Source organism: Lissotriton vulgaris, chromosome 7 (genome assembly GCF_964263255.1).
Source record: "Lissotriton vulgaris chromosome 7, aLisVul1.2, whole genome shotgun sequence".
In the NCBI taxonomy this organism is placed as follows: domain Eukaryota; kingdom Metazoa; phylum Chordata; class Amphibia; order Caudata; family Salamandridae; genus Lissotriton; species Lissotriton vulgaris.
In genome coordinates this window covers 1,504,018,708-1,504,039,437 of record NC_141695.1, presented here as the reverse complement: position 1 = coordinate 1,504,039,437, position 20,730 = coordinate 1,504,018,708, and the positions used below count along the sequence as shown (strand labels likewise).

Genomic DNA, 20,730 nt, shown 5'->3' with positions numbered 1-20,730 from the left:
CAACCCCTCAAGATGCGCGTCATGGATAGAGCCTGGTCCAAACTCTCTGTTGAAGACTGGACCTCCATACTAGAACAGTCCTACCCCCCTCCCCCCGCACTCGACCCAGTGATTGCAGATACGAAATTTGAAAACTGGCTCACCCAATCACTCTACTCTATTCTATTCTTCCCAAAAAATGCACCCAGAAAAAGGAGAAGAGAGCTAACCCCGCCCCTTGGTACACACCCGAGCTAAAATTATTACGGAAAGAATGTAAAAAACTGGAGCGTTCCTGGAGGAAAGCGGGACAAGATCCAGAAAAGATGAATATTGCACCGCCATGAGAACATACAAAACGGCCCTGCGTAATACCAAGAGGCAGTTCTTCGACGAAAGAATCAAAAAGTACTCCAACTCCGCTAGAGATACCTTCCTCATCATGAAGGAACTGCTCAAAGTGCTGGACCCTCCTTTAGCTCAAGACACCTCTGAGGACAATTGTAACAAATTGGCAATCTATTTTGACGAAAAAAATTCAAAATATTTTAACCACCCTGCCCCAAATCAATCACAGAACAGACCCAAACTGCCAACCAGCCATCCACCTGGATACTTTTGGTCCTGTGTCAGTGGACGAAGTACTCAAAACTTTGGCCATCATTAAAAGTGGCTCCCCTAGCGACCTGGTACCCATGCGTATCCTAAAAATGATTGCACCCACCATCGCCACACCTGTTACTGACCTTATTAACACCTCGCTGCTTCAGGGAGTGGTTCCTCCTGGATGGAAGAGAGCCATTGTCAAAGCCCTTCTTAAAAAGCCGCTCCTAGAACCAGCGGATTTGGCCAATTATAGGCCAATCTCCCTACTCCCCGGACTTAGCAAGGCCACAGAAAGGCTAGTCAATAAAAAACTCTCCCACTTCCTGGAATCTAACGGCCTTCTCCGGAACTCGTAGACTGGCTTTCGCCCTGGACAGGGTACGGACACCAACCTCTTGGCAGTAGTTGAGGAGGCCAGATGCATTCTGGACTCAGGAGGATCAGTGGCAGTGATCCTCCTGGACCTAAGTGCGGCCTTCGACACTGTTAACCACCAGGTCCTCATACAGCGACTGACTGACATAGGGGTGGTAGGAACGGCCCTGTCCTGGCTCACGTCATTTCTGAGCAATCGCACCTTCCAGGTTTGGGAGAGTAACACCCGATCAGCGGCAATTCTCCTCCAGTGCGGGGTACCACAGGGCTCCTCCCTTAGCCCAAGATTATTCAATGTGTACATGTCCCCACTGGAGGAGGTGGTCGCCCCGTTCGGAGTCAAAACCGTGAGCTACGCCGACGACACCCAACTTGTCGTTTCCGTATCCCAACCTGACCAAGGGACGGGCACCCTCCGCACCTGCCTATCAAAAATATTCACTTGGATGGGTGAATCCTCCCTAAAACTAAACGGGTCCAAGACCGAGATCATGCTGCTAGGGCACAAAGGATCCACCCTCCCTCCGAACATCTGGCCCACCTGTCTGGGGGAGCCCCCATCTCCAAAAAAGGAGATCAAAAGTCTGGGTGTCTGGATGGAAAAGGACCTATCCTTTAAGACCCAAGCCAAAAAAATAGCGGGAGCCTGCTTCGGCCTCCTCCGATCGGCTCGGAAAGTCATGCCCCTCCTCCCGCAGACCTGCAAGCTGCTCATCCAAGGACTGATCCTGTCCAGACTGGATCACAGCAACGCCTTCTTCCTTGGAGCGCCGGAATCCACCCTCAACAAGCTCCAACAGATCCAGAACGCCGCAGCACGGCTTCTCACGGACACCCCAGCTAGAACATCAGCCAAACCAGCACTTAAACTGCTGCATTGGCTTCCAATACGAGAAAGGATAAAGTTTAAATCCCTTTGTTTGGCACACAAACTACTACAGGACAAGGGCCCCCATCCTTAAAAACCTAGTCGTGCCCTACAAAGCCAACAGACCATTCCGCTCAGATCACGAACGCCTAGTCACAGTGCCCAGAGTAAAAAAGGCACGTACAGGAGGACGGCGATTCTCGGTTAACACAGCCAAACTGTGTAACTCCCTTCCCTTCAAACTCAGGAGCGAACCTTGCCATCTCCGAATTCGGAAACTCCTGAAAACCCACCTTTTCCCTTGACCCCCCACTATCCTCCCTGTCACCCCCTCTGGTATTGCTGTCTTGGTTTTTAGCGCTGGGATGCTTCCTGGTTACTATGCGCTCTACAAACCCACATTCAATTCAATTCAATTGTCCTTAGCGTATCCTCTTGCGCGATATTTGTATATAGAGCCTGTACATCAAAGAAGGCCAAAAGATGTTTATTAGGATCAAAATGAATAGTGCTCAGAAAGGACAGAATTTGTTTTGTGTCCTGGAGGTATGAGGGCATTTGTGCCACTACGGATCTGAGAAACCAGTCCACGAATTGGGATAAAAGTTCTAAAACAGATAGGTCACGATAGGTCTACCAAGTTGTTGTCTTTGCACTTTGTGTATCTTCGGTAAGATGTAAAACGCTGGAATCTTAGGATGGGTGAGAGTTAGAAAATCAACCTCACTTTTAGTAATTCATCCTGATTCAGACGCCCTAGATACCATAGTCTTGATGACTTTCTGTAATCTTGGGTTGGGGTCATGTGCAATGGGTTTGTAGTATTTGGTATCTTGGAGTTGTCGTAAGCATTCAGCTCGATACATCATGACATCCATAACTACTGTGGCCTCACCTTTATTGGCCAGCTTTACAACAATCGGAGGATCAGATCCCAATTCATGCAGACAAAGTTCTTTCTCTTTGGTAAGGTTAAAACGGGGCGTTTTGCTGATCGTTTATTAGAAGAGAAGTGTTTCAGAACCGGCTTCTCGAAGGTAGCCACCTCCGAGGGTACCTGTTGGAGTGTGGGGAGAAATATAGATTTGTTTCTCAACCCAGTCTTACAGGCAGTATCTTGTATAATATTGTTCTGTTTGTCAAAGAAAAAAGATAGGCGTATCTTGTGAAATAACTCAGAGTTCCTGTTGTGTCTTGAAATCACCCCCCATAGAGGTAGGCACAAAGCCTAACCCTTTCTCAAGAACTTGTATTTCAAGGGGGGTGAGACATTTCTGACTAAGGTTAACAGTTAGGTCGCCACTCCGCTGGTTGATGCAGTCGTCATGCTCCTGGTGATCCGTTGCTCTAGCGTCGGATCCCATTGAAATATGCCTGTGAAAATTAACCGACAGCATGTCCAGCAGCCTACAACTTTTCCCTACTGATGACGAAGGAATCCAGAAACACGTGACTAGGGATACGCAATAACAAATTAAGGCATTAGCCTATTATTACTATGAACTTTGTACTGAACTGAAAATGAGGCACTACATCTACCAAGATGCCCAAAGGTAATGACGCTGAGACGTGAAGACAGTGTGCTCCCTGCCCCTGTTAGCGTTGGATTCCATTGTACCTGCGTTCTCTGCTGTTCTGATCACGTGTCCTGTGATCGACCTCTGATGCCTCTTCTGCGCCCTCTTAGTCTTCTGTCCTGGCCAAAAAAAAGGTTGATAGCCAGGTCCACCGTACAGTAGCAACTGAAATGAATATGGAGGAAAGGTCCAAGGTTGAGGTGGCCACCATGGGGAGGGTTCAGGGATGGGGGCAAAATTACTTTGTCCTCTCATTGGTCTAGGTCTGTATGAGGAGACTCCTTGGAGTTTCATCACCACCCTTTACCTTCACCCACCCTATATAATATCAGCCAGGATCGTCAACAACTTAAGGCTAATTTACACAAGCTTATAATCATCACCTCAAAACTGCCTAGCAACGGATGGACCGACGGGTCATCAAGGGAAGTACAGACACAATCTAGCACCAGATACTAACTTCTACACTAAGCTGTCATCTCTCCCTTCAGTCAAGGGATTATCTCCGAACTATGTGCCCCCCTTTGCTGGTGAACCATACCCTACCCGAATGCTCCTTCTAGGCTCTCTAGATCTAATAATTCCTTCACAGTGAGGGATATTGACAACCTCCTGCGGTCTTATAATGCCTCTCTCATGGACAAGCTACATAACTGGGAACACATTCACGCCATTCCCCCGAACTTGCTCAGAAGGTCCAGACATAACACAAAGGCTTTAAACACCTCCAACCGCAAACAAGTTCCCATCACAAAGCCCACTTCCACCGACGCCAGTCCACACGAAGTGTGCTCATCAATTGTAGATCAGCAGTGAAACATGACAAGACATCACTGACCTCATGCGGACTCAGGATCTTGAAATCCTTATACTTACGGAAACTTGGCTAAAGGATTTCTCTGGTCCGGTCCTTGACATGGTGCACAGACAAAATATCGACTCCAAAATATCGAATGGACAAAATATCGAGTTAAAAATATCGACAACAATAAAATATCGATAACAAAAATATCGTTGGTCAAAATATCGAATAAAATAATGATAAAAAAATATCGAGTACAAAAATATCGACTTAAAAAAATTGACAAGACAAAATTTCGATAAATAGTCAAAGTAAAAAATATCGATAATATGTAGAAAAAAGGTTAAAAAAAAAATTATTAATAGTAATATAAATTGTAGTTAATGTTTAGGAGCGGGATGTTGGGTTAATAGGGGATAAGGGTGGGGAGTAATTTAATAATAATTAATTAATTAATATATGTTAGTAAATATTTTTAATTAATAATTTATTGGTAATTAATATTAATTAGTTAATTAATTAATATAATTTTGTACATATTTTTAATTAGTAATTAATTGGTAATTAAATAATATTAATTAGTTAAATACATTAATTAGAGTAATTAATTTATATATAATTTTTAGTTATTGTTAATTCATTAATTGGGAAAAAATAATAATGATTAAATTAAATTAATTACAGCTAATGTGCTAATATATTTACTTTATTGTTATTGTTAATTAATAATTAATTGGTAATTAAATAATATTAATTAATTTTGGGTAAAGGGGTATTTTTAGGGTTCAGGGTCAGTTTTCAGTTTTTGGGTAAAGGGGTATTTTTAGAGTTCAGGGTCAGTTTTCCGTTTTTGGCTAAAGGGGTATTTTTAGGGTTCAGGGTCAGTTTTCAGTTTTTGGGTAAAGGGGTATTTTTAGGGTTCAGGGTCAGTTTTCAGTTCTTGGGTAAAGGGGTATTTTTTGGGTTCAGGGTCAGTTTTCAGTTTTTGGGTAAAGGGGTATTTTTAGGGTTCAGGGTCAGTTTTGGGTAAAGGGGTATTTTTAGGGTTCAGGGTCAGTTTTCAGTTCTTGGGTAAAGGGGTATTTTTTAGGTTCAGGGTCAGTTTTCCGTACTGTTGCACCCACTGGAGTGGGAATAGTAATTTTAACCCCTACGCTATCCAACGCTTTCCCTACGCTTGCAGTCTTTGGAGTGGGAATAGTATTTTTTACACTTCTGGTATCGTATGGTAATATAATAGTATCTTATTTAATTATAGTATGTTACTATATATATATGTTTTAACAAATAAGATTGTTAAAAAATTATTTTTATTATTTTCATTTATTATTTTATGATTATAAGTTAATTTAAGTATTTTAAGTATATTTTAGTAATTAAATTTGAATATTAATTCAATTTAACACTGTTTTTAATAAAGTCGATATTTTTTACAACTATATTATTGTAAACGGTATTTTGCACTCGATATTTTTGTACTTACCTGTTTGTAGATACAAACTCGATATTTTGACTGTCGATATTTTGTCCACGATATTTTTGCAAGTCGATATTTTGTCCCTCGATATTATTTCAGTGATCCCCTTGACATACTAGTCCCACGGGGCCATAACATCAGAAGACTGGACAGATCGGACAGACCTGGTGGAGGAATCGCCTGTATATACCAAAATAGCCTTATAGTGAAATAGTCGCACACAGATCCTATCCCCTCTTATTGTTGTGCATGGACATAACTAGCAACCACACGCCATTATGAAAACTTCACGTTTCACCATCCACTGGGAGATAACCTCACCTTCCTTGATCAAATCATGGAAATCATTTCTTCCGATGTGGGACAACTTTGTCCCCAACTCTTCCTTGGAGACTTCAACCTTCACTGGAACAACATGAAGGACCCGGCAGTTACCACTCTCAAAACCTTCCTAGCTGACTTTAGCCTAATTCAAATCTGTGATAGCCCCACTCATACATTCTGGGCTCCATCCTGGACCAAATATTTGCTAAACCCAATTCTAGTGAACAGGATTGAATTGCCCCATGTGACTGGTCTGATCATCATTTTATCTCCTTCCACATCATTGAACCTTGGTCTATGAAAAGATCACAAGCTAAGAAACCTAGGCACTGGAAACGATCTTCCCAAACAAACATGAATTAATTGATATCCCTAAGCAATAATATCTTGCTTCTACCAATTAAATTGTCTGAGGTACAGGACCTCACTGAGCATTACAACAACTCTATATTAAGTATTCTAGATACAATTGCCCCCTTGCAACTAAAAAGAAGGTCCAATAAAGACTCCAAACCTTGGTTCAACAATAGTTTAAATACAGAGAGACGCAATCTGAAACTAGCCGACCGATCCTGGAGAGGTTCCCTGTCGTTTGAACACCTTACGCTCCTGGGATGTAGAAGAAGCACCTACAACAAACATATCAGGAGGGTCAGATTGAACTTCTTCAGAAGCCAACTAGATAATGCCAGAAACAGACCTAAAAAACGTTGTGAATTAATCAAACTCCAATTCAACTACCTTTGCACTCTCCCGCCAACAGTTTCCAGTACACAGCCAAATTGTGAAGTGTTTGCCTCCTTCTTCCTTGAAAAGACAATTAAGATTGAAATTGATCTCTGGAATGCAATGAACCAACTGACTGTCCCATTCCCTACTAACCCTGCATCCCCTCCTCCTCCGCCTCTGCCAGCTCCAGGGTTCACCCCCCAAAATACCGCCTTCTGGAGCCAATTGACACCATTTGACGAAATATATATACTCAACTTGCTTACTACTTTGAAACCCTCAAACCATTTCAGTGACCCCCTTACCCTCCAATTTTTTCAAGGAAATGAAGTGGTCCATTGTGCCACTCTGGACCAAAATAGTAAATGCCTACCTATGTCAAAGCATGATCCTGTATTGTCTAAAGTCGGTGCAGGTAACATCCATAATTTAAAAACACTGAGGATTAAGATGACTTTAATAACTCCCGACCTATCACTAGCATTCCAAATCTATTGAAGCTCCTATTGAAATGTGTTCATGTCCAATTATCTAACCACATTAATAAATTCCAGCTTCTAGACCAATTCCAATCTGGTTTTCGTTAGGGCAATAGAACTAAAACAGCCCTTACTCACATAGTGGATGACACTCTAGAAATGCTGGATCGGAACTAAGCCTGCCTTCTAATCCTCCTTGACCTCTCTTCAGCTTTTGAGAAGGTCAAACGTGACAACCTCCTGGACTTACTGGAACGCAGGATGGGTCTATTAGGTTCAGTGTTAAACTGGTTTGCCTCTTTTCTTAACAGAAAGTAAAGATTTAAAGTCAATCAACCCTTCTCCAACTCTCTGCTGTCCACAGTTGGGGTCCCTCAGGGGTCTGCACTCTCACCCTTTAACTTGTTCATGGAACCTCTAACGGAAATGCTCAATGTATCCAACATTCACTATTACATGTATGCAGATGATAACCAGCTGTACCTGAAAACCTCCTACCCAGAAGACATCAGGTCACTCAACTCAACCCTACTCAAAACAAAACACAGGCTGACTTCCCAACATCTCAAGTTAAACCCCTTCAAAACAAAATTCCTCCTTATCGCACCACCTAAACAGGATCCCGTCATTGTTGAATACATGAAACACCTAACGGCTCTCAACTATACACCACAAATATTAAACTCAACAAGGTCTCTTGGAATAATACTTGATAGGATTTTGAGTTTGCAGGAGCACATCAGCTCATCTACCAAAGGAGCTAACTTCCAAATGAATATCCTAAGAAAGATAAAACCCTTCCTCCCCCCAGAGGACTTCAAGTCTGCTGTTCAAGGGTTAGTAATTTCCAGGTTGGAGTATGGTACAGCAACGCTCTATGGCCTACCTAGCTACAAGTTAGCACTACTCAGGGTCTCCTTGAATTCGGCTGCAAGGCTTATCACTGGATCTAGAAGAATTACCCACATCACATCGGACCTCAAATCCCCAAACTGGCTTCCTTTTGAGGCTATGATACATCTTAAAATTGCTTGCATGACACACAAGGCCCTTCACCATAATACCCCTTTGTAGCTAGCTCAAAAACTGGAACTCCGTGGCTGTAGCAGATCCTCTAGGTGTTCCAGCACCCTGCTGCTAAAACCGCAAAACCACCAATGAAAGAAAACTTATAATCGAGCACTCTCAGGTATTGCCCCGAGAATCTGGAACTCCTTGCCTCCCAAAATCAGACAATCCCTCAACTGCATATTTAAAAAAAGAAGTGAAAGTACTACCGATGATTACTCTCTGATCTGAATGCACCTACTTCCACTTGGTACCATTTGCTATTGGTTCTTCAACAAGCTGGTTTTTCTCCTCCTGTATGGACTGCTTTGCCAAGAGTGGCGCTGCTACAATGTGTTTTGCACCTGATCCCAAGACTGTTCTCAACATTCCTATTTGTTTTTTGATCATATATGCTCATTTATATCATTAAGGTGTCACGATACACTGTTCCTCTTGAATACACCACTGCTGTTGCTGACCTACTTGCCTAACTCTTTGACCTCGATCATTTGTAAAGAGCTCTGATACCTGTCTGGGTCATGTCTGCGCTATATAAAACTATATGTAAATAAATAATATAAATATGTAATCAGAAACCATTACAATTTAAGAAATAAAACAAGAAAAAACCCTCACAATTTACTAAAAATAAACAAAATTGGGTTATGTGAACGAATTGGCAAAGGATAGCCAAATGAGCCAGAATACCTTAAAAACGGTTCAAGTCTTAACACATGTAGGGAGTTGTATGTGTAGAAGTATTTAATCAAGTCAATGATTAAGTTTGTGTACATTTTCAGTCAGTGCAAAACACTGACGGCTGACAGGGTTGAAAGTTCAAAAAAGTAGAATCTATAGAAGTGTTCCAAGACACTGTACAAGATGGAAGGGAACATACTAACCGATGTGTCAGATTTTATTATGATAAGGTGCCAGTACTGTAAGTATAGTTAGAGATCAAATATGTTATGCAAAAGCATTTTTTTACTTACTGTTTTAAGAGTAATGATTGAGACAATGTATTTTTTATTTTGTCACACAAAAAAACAAAACTACTGAGCCAGAAGGGCACTATATACATTTTCTCATTTGGTTAGCACGTATGCATCTGAAAACTCCACGTGAAATTAAGCTGAAAAGCAAATTTTACAAACGGTAAAAAAAAAAAAGCTAAATACATTACTGAAATAATAAAGGAACTACACAGTTTCAATCAAATTCTTAAGTATTAAATTAAAATTCAACTGTTTTCAAAACAGATTTTTGTTGATTAATGTATCGCACTTTCCAGCAAAATACCCTACCTGAAAATGTAATCTCTTGGGGAGTTTTTCTGTGTCTACAGCCCGTACCTGGATCATAAAATTATGTTCTTCTTGCACTTCACACATACATCGAACAATCTCAAAATCACGCTCGTCCTCTTCGACAGCTTCCTCTGGGTTTGTGGTCACATCGATTTCCTGGCTGTATTCATCCTCACTCCAAAGCAAACTGTCTGTAGAGGAGTCACTCAAAGTATCTTCCTCTTGAAGGAATAAAATATTTTATTTTACAATTTGCGTATAACTCAAACACAGCCATTACAAAAAATAGAAAAAATATCAGAGATTGACATTTGGAAAAACGATTGCATGCATAAACAATTTGCTTCTTCACTGAAAGCAAAGCTAGTGCTTGGATAAAAGTGTTGTAATAGTTAATCTATGAGAGAAACTTTCATTCATCACTTTTAATTCATTGCATGAATGAAAATCTGGTGGTAACATGGAGCATCAGAAGGTTGTGATACAAAGGAATGGGTTGTTTTAAGGTGTCGGAGACAAATTTAACTGTGTGAAAGAGCTCACGTAATTAAATAAAAGTCAAAGGTCACATATTATAAAAGGGGGAAAATGGGACATTTGGCTCTTCTCTTTTGTAGATCTGTCTCTTTGTCTGGGCAACAGTTGTGTTAGTTAACTTAATACATAGTTCCAGTAATTATATAAGGGCCCATGCACTGCAATTGGAGGCACAACGTTGTAATATATATTTCCTGCCCACCGTTCCAGTAGAAACCATCCCTTCTACTATCGGATTGCCCTCAGAAGTCCTCCGGACTCTCTACCAAGAGTGATTTTTGCACCCAAAAGTGTTTCTAAAGCGGTATGTGATTTTTGCTCTTAACTGTGTTTCACACCTAAGTGCACACACTCCTGTTCGTGTTGTACCAAAATATGTTATGCATCTAAAAGTGATTTTGCACTAAAATTTAAAAGAGGGGTTACCTCACTTCTGCGTTTGTTGCACCAACAATGATTTTGCACTTAATTGTTTTACACCAACATGCATTTTCCTCCTAAATGTGATTTACGCTTCTGAAAGTGTTCCCACTCCACTTCAATAACAGTGATTTTGCAAGGTAGCTGTTCAGGTTAACTGGGTTTTGCTCCTAAATGTAATGCCCCAATACTGATTACTTTGCATGAGGATGCGGGCTCATTTTGCATACAAAAAGGGATTTGTGTACATAAACATTTTGAACACTCGTGCTGATGTTTCACCAAGAGTGATTTTGCACCTCAGTGTGCTGCCAACCAAGTGTGGTGTTACAGTGATGCACACATTGTACACATGAATGACATTTTACTGCCACTTTTACTCTATGTACAGAGAGATTTTTCACCAAAATTTGATGTCACACACCTGCTGACTTGAAATTACTAAATCGGTTTGTGCACCAGTATGTGATTTTTGTTCCCAAACATGTTTTAGTACCTCCTGGTTGTTCCACACTTTACCTGATGTTGTACCTAGGGTGAATATGTATTCCAAGGTGATTTTGCATCTACACACAATTATGCTCCAGAATGTACTATCACAAACATGTTTATGTTGTACCTGGTTTTATTTTGCACATACGATATTTTCCAACTACAAAAAAAAAGACCACACGCCTATCATCCCAAATGATTCCGAAAATTCCTCCACACACATTTCCTCTAACAAATGTCACATAGCCAAATACTCTAATCTCAGCAGCTCTTACAACATATCACCACAATCTCCAAAGCTAGATATCTTAAACACAAGCAAAGATCGTCTGTTTTGTAAATACGCTGCAATTGCTGCAAGGTGCAGGCGTATGGATGAATATGCTAAGTTACATCTTTGTAAATGTAAAAGGTAGCAAATGATATTCTGGATAGACACGTCCAGTGGATCAATTTGGTTATTGTTGCAATAAATAGCAAATCTCTTCCATTTAGCAGCATAACAAGCTCTGGAAGTAGGTCTCCTGGCCTCTTCAATGATGTTCATACAGTCTGGTGGTAGGTTAAGATAACCAAACTCTAAGACTTCAGGAGCCAGATCTCCAAATTCAGTTGATTTGGGTCTGGGTGTCTGATGTCTCCATGGTTCTGCGTTAGCAGAGATGGTGTGAGGCATAACTTTAGGTGTGGAACTAGAGAGAGTTCTAGTAGTGTGGTAAACCATGGTTGGCGTGTCCATGTGGGAGCTACCAGGATTAATTTGAGAGACTGTTGTCTGAGCTTGCGTACTACTAATGGTATCGGTGGTAGTGGCGGAAAAGCGTACTCAAATCTGCCTGACCAGTTCATCCATATCCCATTGCCCTTGGACAGCAGGTGTGGAAACCTGGCGGCGAAGGTTGGGCATTTTGCGTTTCCTTGTGTGGCGAACAGATCTATGTCTGGATGACCCCACTTGTGGAAAAATGGTTGAAGAACTTGCAGACGTAGCTCCCATTCGTGAATTTGTTGTGTCTGCCGACTCAACAGATCTGCTATCTGATTGTGAACTCCTGGAAGGTGTTGTGCTAGCAGATATATATTTTGTGGAATGGCCCATCTCCAAATGTTCTGTGCAAGCTGGGACAGTTGTAGAGAGTGTGTCCCCCCCCTGCTTTTGTATTTAATACATAGCTGTCATGTTGTTCGTCTGGATTAAGACAGCTTTGTTTTGCGCTTGTACTTGGAATGTTTTGAGTGCTAAGAAAATTACTAGCAGCTCTAGATGGATGATATGGAACAATCTTTGTTGAATGGTCCATTGTCCTTTTGTCGTATGATGTAGGAGATGGGCTCCCCATCCTGTGAGAGATGAGTCTGCTGTGAGTACTATTTGTGGAACAGGTTCGAGGAAAGGCTGCCCTTTTGTCAGTTTTTGGTAATCCACCACTGTAGAGAGCGATATGTGCGACTGTCTACCAACACCAGGTCTGTTAAGTTGCCCTTGAGCCTGGTTCCACTGTCGTGCTAGACATTCTTGTATCGGACGCATCTGCAGTCTTGCATATGGCACAATAAAAATGCAAGACACCATCATGCCTATTAGTCTCATGAACACTCTGGCTTGGAGAGAGTGTTTATGTTGGAAGACTGTGACTAAGGTTTGAATGCTCTGTATCCTTGCTGGACTAGGATACGCTAGAGCTGTAGACGTGTTTATTGTAGCCCCTAGATACTTATGTATTTGAGAGGGTTGCAGGTGCGACTTGGTGTAGTTGATTGTGAACCCTAAGTCGTGCAATATTTGAATTGTCTGATGTGTGTGTTGGACACACTGATTAAATGACTTTGCTTTTATGAGCCAATCGTCTAGATAAGGGAAGACATGTATTTGTTGTCTCCCGAGATGTGCTGCTACTACTGCTAGGCACTTTGTGAATACTCTTGGTGCCGTTGTCACTCCGAATGGAAGGACTTTGAACTGATAATGTTGTCCTTCCAGTACAAACCGTAGATACTTCCTGTGAGCAGGATGTATAGGAATGTGAAAGTAGGCGTCCTTTAGATCTAGTGTTGTAAGGAAATCGCCTTGTTGCAGCAGTTGGAGCACTTGTTGTAAAGTGATCATATGAAAAGGATCTGATTGTGTATAATGATTGAGGGGCCTAAGGTCGAGAATTGGTCTTAGTGTCCCGTCCTTCTTGGGTATTAGAAAATATAGCGAGTAAATCCCTGTTCCTTGCTGTTGTAAAGGAACTATTTATATTGTGTCCTTTTGAAGAAGCAACAGAACTTCTTGTTCGAGCAGAGCAAGGTGTTCTGCAGACATTGGACGCTGCCTGGGTGGTATGTGTGGAGGGGTTGCTATAAGTTCGAGGCAGTAGCCATACTGGATAATTTGTCTTACCCACTTGTCTGTTGTGATAGAATTCCAGACCGGTAGGAATTGTGTTAATCTGCCCCCCACAGGAGTGGAATGCGGTCGGGGTAGTGGAGGAAAGTCACTGTTTTGTGGTGGAAGAGGTTCGATTATTGTGGTTACCCCGACCTCTTCCTTTGTTGTGGTTTCCTCTATATCCTCCACTAAAATATCCCTTGTTAGAGGATGTTTGTGTGTTAGATTTGAAGGATGTTGTATTGTCTGCTCCAGTCTGTTTGGAGCCTCCTCTGTAGTAGGAGCGCCGAAAAGAACTTTTAGCTTGTGTGGGCTGTCAAGCTCCCATAGATTTGGCAGTGTCTGTATCCTCCTTCATCTTTTCAAGTGCTGTGTCTACCTCTGGTCCGAACAGTTGATTTTGATTAAATGGTTGAATTATAATGGTATTTTGCACTTCCTGTTTAAATACTGAAATGCGTAGCCACGCATGTCGTCTAAGTACGACACTAGTGTTTACAGCTCTAGATGTAGTGTCTGCCACATCTAGTGCGCACTTGATTGAGGCAATAGAAATTAGCTTGCCTTCTTGTATAAGGTTGTTTGCCTGCTCCTTATATTGGTCAGGTAGATGTTTTAATAGTTTCTCTAACTGATCATAATGAGCCCTATTATATCTTGAAAGGAGGGCTTAAGTGTTAGCTATACTCTATATCTTGGTAGCTTGCGCAGCTATTCTTTTGCCTGAAGCATCTATTACTTTGGATTGTTTATCAGGTGGGGGTGCCTCACTGACGTTTGTGACTTTGCCCTTTTCCTAGCATTTGACAACTAGTGAATCTAATGGTAGTTGTCCTTTAATGTAGGCTGGATCTGCAGGTGATGGCCTATATTTTTTCTCAATTCTAGGGTTTAGGATCCTGGTACGTACAGGGTCTTTAAATATCTCAGGAGCATGTTTGATGACCCTTTTAATCATGGGAAGAATTTGAACAGACCTTTGGGATTGTTCAAATGCACAAGTTACTACTTGTGTAACGATATATCTGTAAGAGACATTAGTTAGTGATAGATTCCTTACCTTAGAATATCCCCAGGCGTCAGACTGGATCCGGAAACTTTTGCGTAGCAATACCCCTGCGCGTTGGTAGACGTCGTCCGCGGCTCCGCGTCCGTCATCGGCGTCGTTAGCGCCGGAATGACGCCGCCGTACTTAGACGCCGCCCCTGCGCCCTGACATCAGTTCTTATACACAGCTTTTCCGCGCCAGATATGCAGAGCCATGATAGAACCAACACTGATGCCATGAAACTAGGGCCCTGAAAGGGGATGACCTTAACCCTAGATATCGGTTCGCAGAACGGGGAGGATGGGTGGGTCAGAAAGGAATCTATCCCTAACTAATGCCTCTTACAGATATATTGTTACCAAGTCGTACTTTGTGCATCTGAAAGAGACACGTTAGTGATAGATTCCTTACCTTAGAATAGATACCCCAGCAATACCAACCCCAGTGGTGGGTCTGCGAACCAATAATCACACCAGAAAGTCCTGGATGGCGGAACGGCCAAAGAAGCCATCCCATGGACTTAGCTGTCCAGGCAGTAGTGTCTTGCGAACGTGTGCAGCGAGACCCACGTAGATGCCTGACAAATGTCCTGCAAGGGGACTCCTCGGCCCAGGGCAGTAGTAGTCGCCGTGGTCAGAGTGGAGTGGGCCCTCAGCCCAACAGGAGGTTCTTTCTTAGCCATGGAGTAACTCGCTTGGATGCACAACACGATCCACCGAGGGATGGTCCGCTTGTGCACCGCCCGTCCCTTCTTAGCACCCATGTAACCACCAAAGAGTTGGTCATCCATCCGGAACTGGCGTGTGTGCAATCCAGATAGTAAGAGAGCGCACATTTTGGGTCCAGACGGTGGAGCCTTTCTTCCTCTTTCGAGGGATGCGGAGGCGGAAAGAAGGTGGGCAAGGTGATGGACTGCCCGATGTGAAAGGCTGTGACTACCTTGGGCAGGAAAGAGGGATTTTGTCCGTAAACACAACTTTGTCCGGATGGACAGAAAGGAAGGGAGGCTTAGAGGAAAGAGCCTGGAGCTCACTCACTCTCCTGGCAGAGGTGATGGCAACCAGGAAAGCAGTCTTAAGTGTAAGAAGACGGAGAGGACAGTCATGAAGCGGCTCAAAGGGAGCACATATCAAGAAAGTTAGAACCAGGTTCAAGTCCCACTGGGGCATCACGAAAGGAACAGGAGGGAACATATGAGTGATGCCCTTCAAGAATCTGTCAACAGGAGGAGCCTAGCGACGAACGAAGATGGCCGCATAAGCTCTCGGCTCCGTCGACCTCCGCCTGTTGCTTGAATATCCTGACATATCCTGCTTTCGCGCCTCACCCCCGTGCGGGGTACTCTTTGCTGACACTGGCGGTGTGGTCCCGAGAACTTTCCCACCGGGATTGGCGGAGTTGTGCCGTGTGAAAGATCTTGGCCCGGAATTGCCTGTAAGCCGGGACCTCGATTACTGACCCAGCCGGGTTACTGGGCAGCTGCTGCGGTTGGGTGCCCCGGACGTGGTCCGGATGATTAACCTGGAGTGTTTCCCATCCCTATATTGGTGAGGTGCCTGCGGTCCTGTACACGCTGCGGAGGTGTACGTATCCTGAAGGTGGCTGAGAGGTCGGGGGTCCCCTGCCCGGCGGCTGGCCCCCTCGCCGGGCTGCTGCTTCCGCCCGAGAGGCCCCGTCACTATTCGGAAGTGAGCCTCCAATCCTCGCCTGCCCGACTTGCACTTCGGTCCCCGGGGGAATCGGGTGCTCCGGAGTGCAGTCAAATGTCTGGAGCTGACCGCGTGGAGGCGGTGCGGGGTAATGAAGAGCCGTCTTTGAGGACCGTGATGGCCGCCATTAGGGAGTTGCGATCCTTCATGGCCTCTACCCTCCAGAAGACGATCGCGGATGTCACCGAAACTGCCCGATCGTGCGAGGACCCTGACCTGCCTGGTGCCCCTGAGCTGGCTGTTATGTCTACGCTATTCCCGGTACTTACCAAACGAGACTCCCTTCATGTCGAAACCTCGCAATTATCGCCTGGAACACCATGTACCTGTTGTCTCAGAGAGACGCCCGCCATTATCGGCGCATCCGTCCACTGACGTGTTTGTAGTCTTCTCTTCTCCTGAGCCTACGGCTAATACGACCCGGCGGATGCTGCGAACATCACTCGATTGTTTTGACTTTGCCCTGAGTTTGAGATCGACATGGTCGTACTTTGGCTGGAAGACGGCAAGTGTCATGGCGGCGACGGATCATGACTGACTGAGGTGCTTGATCGGACTCCTTATGCAGGTCCACAGACTGGCGGGAACTTTGATTTTTCCTGGATATGTTCTGGTGCAGTTGGCTGAACTCATTGTGAACATTCGGAGGGGTCAAGGGTGAGACTGCTGTAGATCTCGACTTTGGGGGTGCGTGAAGTTCGGGTGATCCGCCATTTTGATGCTTACGGGTGGTGGGGCGGTGTCGGACGCCTTCCCTGGGCTTTATTTTCAATAACCTGCTTATATAATTGCTAGACTTAGGACTGGGACTGTGCGCCGCAGGGGGGGTAAGGGGACCGAGGGCGAATGTGATTTTTCTCCTCCTCCGTCTTTTTTCCTTTTCTTATTTCTTCCTTTTTCCTCTTTATATATTTTCCTTTTCTCTCTATATTTCGGGTTTTTGGACGCTGGGCGATAGGCACGCTGCTATTGTTGTTTTTTTCCGTTTCTTGTTTCTATGGCCTTTTTCTACATTAGTTTAACTGGACTCTGTTCTTTTTCCTTCTTTCTGGGTTCTGGGATCGGTGCAGTGCATTACCTGATTTTGAATTCTCGAAGTTGACCGTGGGTTTCGCCCATAAATGTTTTTCATTAAGCCTCTCCATGCACGGGCGATGGCCGGGTGTGCTTAGTGTTTGATTGCACGCGTATATTGACTGCCCCCCCTTAAAGATACCGGTAGATATATGATCTAGATTCTGTGACTGAACCCGCCTTCCTTTCTTGTTTTCTGCTCTTTTTGTTATCATATTGTAATTCATTCATTCTAACTGTAAATATCCTGTTGTAAAATTTAAAATTAACCTCACTCATCCTGTGTAAAATTGTGTGTGCTGCAACAGTTCTGGTCTCTAATCCTGCTGCCGTGCCTCCGGGATGTTCGGCTGAATAGCTGTGTGCACCTTGTTTACAAATAAAGGTTTTCAAAAATTGAAAAAAAAAAAAAAAAGAATCTGTTAACAATGGGGGACTTGAACAAAGAAGGCTGATCAGGTAGCCTTAAGAAGGCAGAAAGGGCAGAAAGGTAGCCCTTGATAGTGCCCAGAGCAGAACCTCAGAAAGAGGGGCATTGAGAGGATCCACAGCCTTTGCTGTGCACCATGCCACAAATCTGTTCCACCTGCAGGCGTATAGAGACTTTGTGGAGGGACGCCTGGCTGCCAGAATGACATTACAGACTTCAGGAGGGAAGTCAAATGGCCTCAACTGTCGCCGTTCAATCTCCAAGCATGAAGGTGACTGGACAGGTTCGGGTGGAGGACCGTCCCCTGCTGCTGCGACAGAAGGTCCTCCTGAAGAGGCAGACGAAACGGGGGATCAACTGACATACTGAGTAGCTCGGGATACCAGTACCTTCGCGCCCAGTCCGGAGCCGCAAGGATGGCTTGGGCCCGGTCGCACTTGATTTTCTTCAGCAGTCTGGGCAGAAGTGGTATAGGCAGAAAGGCGTACAACAGACTGCAACTCCACTCGCGACGAACGGCGTCCCGAGCGAGTGCCGCCTTGGAAATTCCAACACGCAGAACGGATTACATTGCGTGTTCTCTTCTGTGGCGAATAGATCTAACCAAGGATCTCCCCACTGCAGAAAGAGGCCTTGCGCCACGTCCGAGTTCAGATGCTATTCGTGATCCATCATGCACCTTCAGCTGAGGTAGTCCGCCCTGGCGTTCAGAGAACCTGACAGGTGTTGAACCACCAGGGTCATGCCCTGACGTTCCAGCCACTGCCAGAGGCGCAGAGCCTCCTGGCACAGGGTCCACGACCCCACCCCGCCCTGTTTGTTGCAGTACCACATGGCGGTGGTGTTGCCCGTGAACACCTGCACTACACTCCCCCTGACCGAGGGGAGGAATGCCTTCAGTGCTAGACGAATCGCCCGCAGCTCCAGAAGGTTGATATGGAGCTGGGACTCCGTCAGAGACCAGAGGTCTCTGATCTCCGCCTCTCCCATGTTGCCTCCCCAGCCCTGGAGGGACGCGTCCGTCACAACTACGTGCTCTGGTTGGGGAAGGGAGAGGGATCTGCCGCTGACCCAATCGCGGTCCGTGAGCCACCACTGCAGCTGTCTCGTAGTGCCCTCCGAGATCATGACATGGTCGGACAGGTTGCCCTGATGCTGGGCCCACTGAAACTTCAGGTCCCACTGCAGAGCCCGCATCCGCCACCTGGCGTGATGCACCAGAAGGGTGCAGAAGGCCATCAGCCGCAGCCTTGACCGAGACCCGGGATAAAGGCTGAAAGATTAGAATAAGAGCCTGAATATCCCGGACCCGCTGTTCGGGAGGATAAACACGAAACCGTGCCGAGTCGAAGACCGCTCCGACGAAGAGGAGCTTCTGAGATGGGCACAGGTGTGACTTCGGCACATTGATGGAAAACTCCAGCTGGTGCAGGAGGTTTGCCGTTGTCTGGAGGTGGTTGACGAATGTCTGGGGCGAGCCCGCCTTCAACAAACAATCGTTGAGGTAGGGGAAGACTGAAACCCCTAACCTGCGCAGATGAGCTGCGACCACCGCCATCACTTTCTTGAACACCCGTGGGCGCTGATAAGGCGAAGGGGAGCACGGTAAACAAAGTGCTTCTGGCCTACCGTGAACAGCAGGTAGCGCTGGCGGGCCGGCAGGACGGGGATGTGGAAATAAGCGTCCTGCAAGTCCAACGCTACCATCCAGTCTCCTGGGTCCAGGGCAGCTAAGACCTGAGCCAATGTCAGCATTTTGAACTTCTCCTTCTGGAGGAAGCCGTTGATGTTCCGTAGGTCCAAGATAGGGCGCAGGCCTCCTTTGCAATTCTTGGGTACCAGAAAGTAGTGGGGAGTAACAACCACACCCTATTTCTGGCCCAGGAACAAGCTCGATGGCCCCCTTGGCCAAGAGGGCCGTGACTTCCTCTTGCAGAAGTTGCAAATGATCCCCCGACACGCGGTGCCATTGCGGTGGCATGGCTGGAGGGGTTGTCCCGAAGGGGAGGGAGTAGCCCCTACGGACGATTTGCAGCACCCACACGTCCGACGTGACAGTGCGCCAGTGGATGTGGTGATGGCGAACCCTGCCCCCCCACTGGCGTCACATGGGCCTGAAAGCACGGACTAGGAGGGTTTTGAGGCGGATGCCGCAGGGGAAGGTGTGGACTGGACTGGCCGCTTTCCCCGACCGCCGCCATGGGGATTTCCACAGCCGCGAACCGCGCTGTGTATTAGTCTGCGGCGCGTGGCTGGCAGCACGTGTGGGAGTGCCCCTTCCTTGGCCACGAAAGGAGCGAAAGGCACCCGTTTGCTGGCTTGGGGCCGAGAGGCCCAAGGACTTGGCCGTAGCCCTGGAGTCCTTAAAACGCTAAAGAGCATGGTCTGCCTTGTCGCCAAAGAGGCGACAGCCATCAAACGGTATGTCCAGAAGTGTGGTCTGGACGTCAGCCGAAAAGTTGGCGGTCTGCAACTAGGCGTGGCGTCAAACTGCCACCGTCGTTGCCATCGCTATGCCCAGTGAGTCTGTGGTATCCAGTCCACACCGGATGGAGTAGCATGCCGGATCTCGACCCTCCGCAAGGGCTTGGGCAAGATTAGCCTGGGCCTCCTCCGGACAATGTGGCAGCACGTTCGCGACCGTGTCCCACAGAGTGTGGGTGTAGCGGCCCAAGAGGCATGCGGTATTGACTGACCGCAATCCCAAACTCAGGAACGAGAACACCTTCTTACCAAACTGTTCATACCTCTTGGATTCCCGATCGGGCGGAGCCATCGGGAATGCGGTCTGGGAAGTAGAGGCCTGGATAACCAGGCTCTCGGGGGTGGGGTGGGTGGACAAGAAGAAAGGGTCGCCCGGAGTCGGGCGGTAGCGTCTGGCTCGTTCCTATCCACAGGCTGACCTGTAGCGGGCCTGGAACAGGTGCCCAAAAGAACGTCACAGAAGGCCTCATTAATCGGCAGCAGAGGCTCAGCCGAGCTTGCCTGCGGTTTAAGGACCTCAGTGAGGAGGTTAGTCCTCACGGCCGCGACGGGAAGCTCCAGGCTCAAGGCCTTGGCCGCCCGCGTCAAC

The 20,730-nt window shown here is 45.7% G+C and overlaps 1 protein-coding gene across 1 annotated transcript in view; it reads right to left on the bottom strand.

Moving 5' to 3' along the window:
- Window positions 1-20,730, bottom strand: part of PHF20 (PHD finger protein 20) — a 1,006,161-nt gene that overhangs the window by 225,482 nt on the left and 759,949 nt on the right. The window contains exon 17 of the mRNA XM_086932347.1: window positions 9,571-9,794. Coding sequence (XP_086788473.1) covers window positions 9,571-9,794 — 224 coding nt within the window. The remainder of the gene's footprint in view (window positions 1-9,570; window positions 9,795-20,730) is intronic.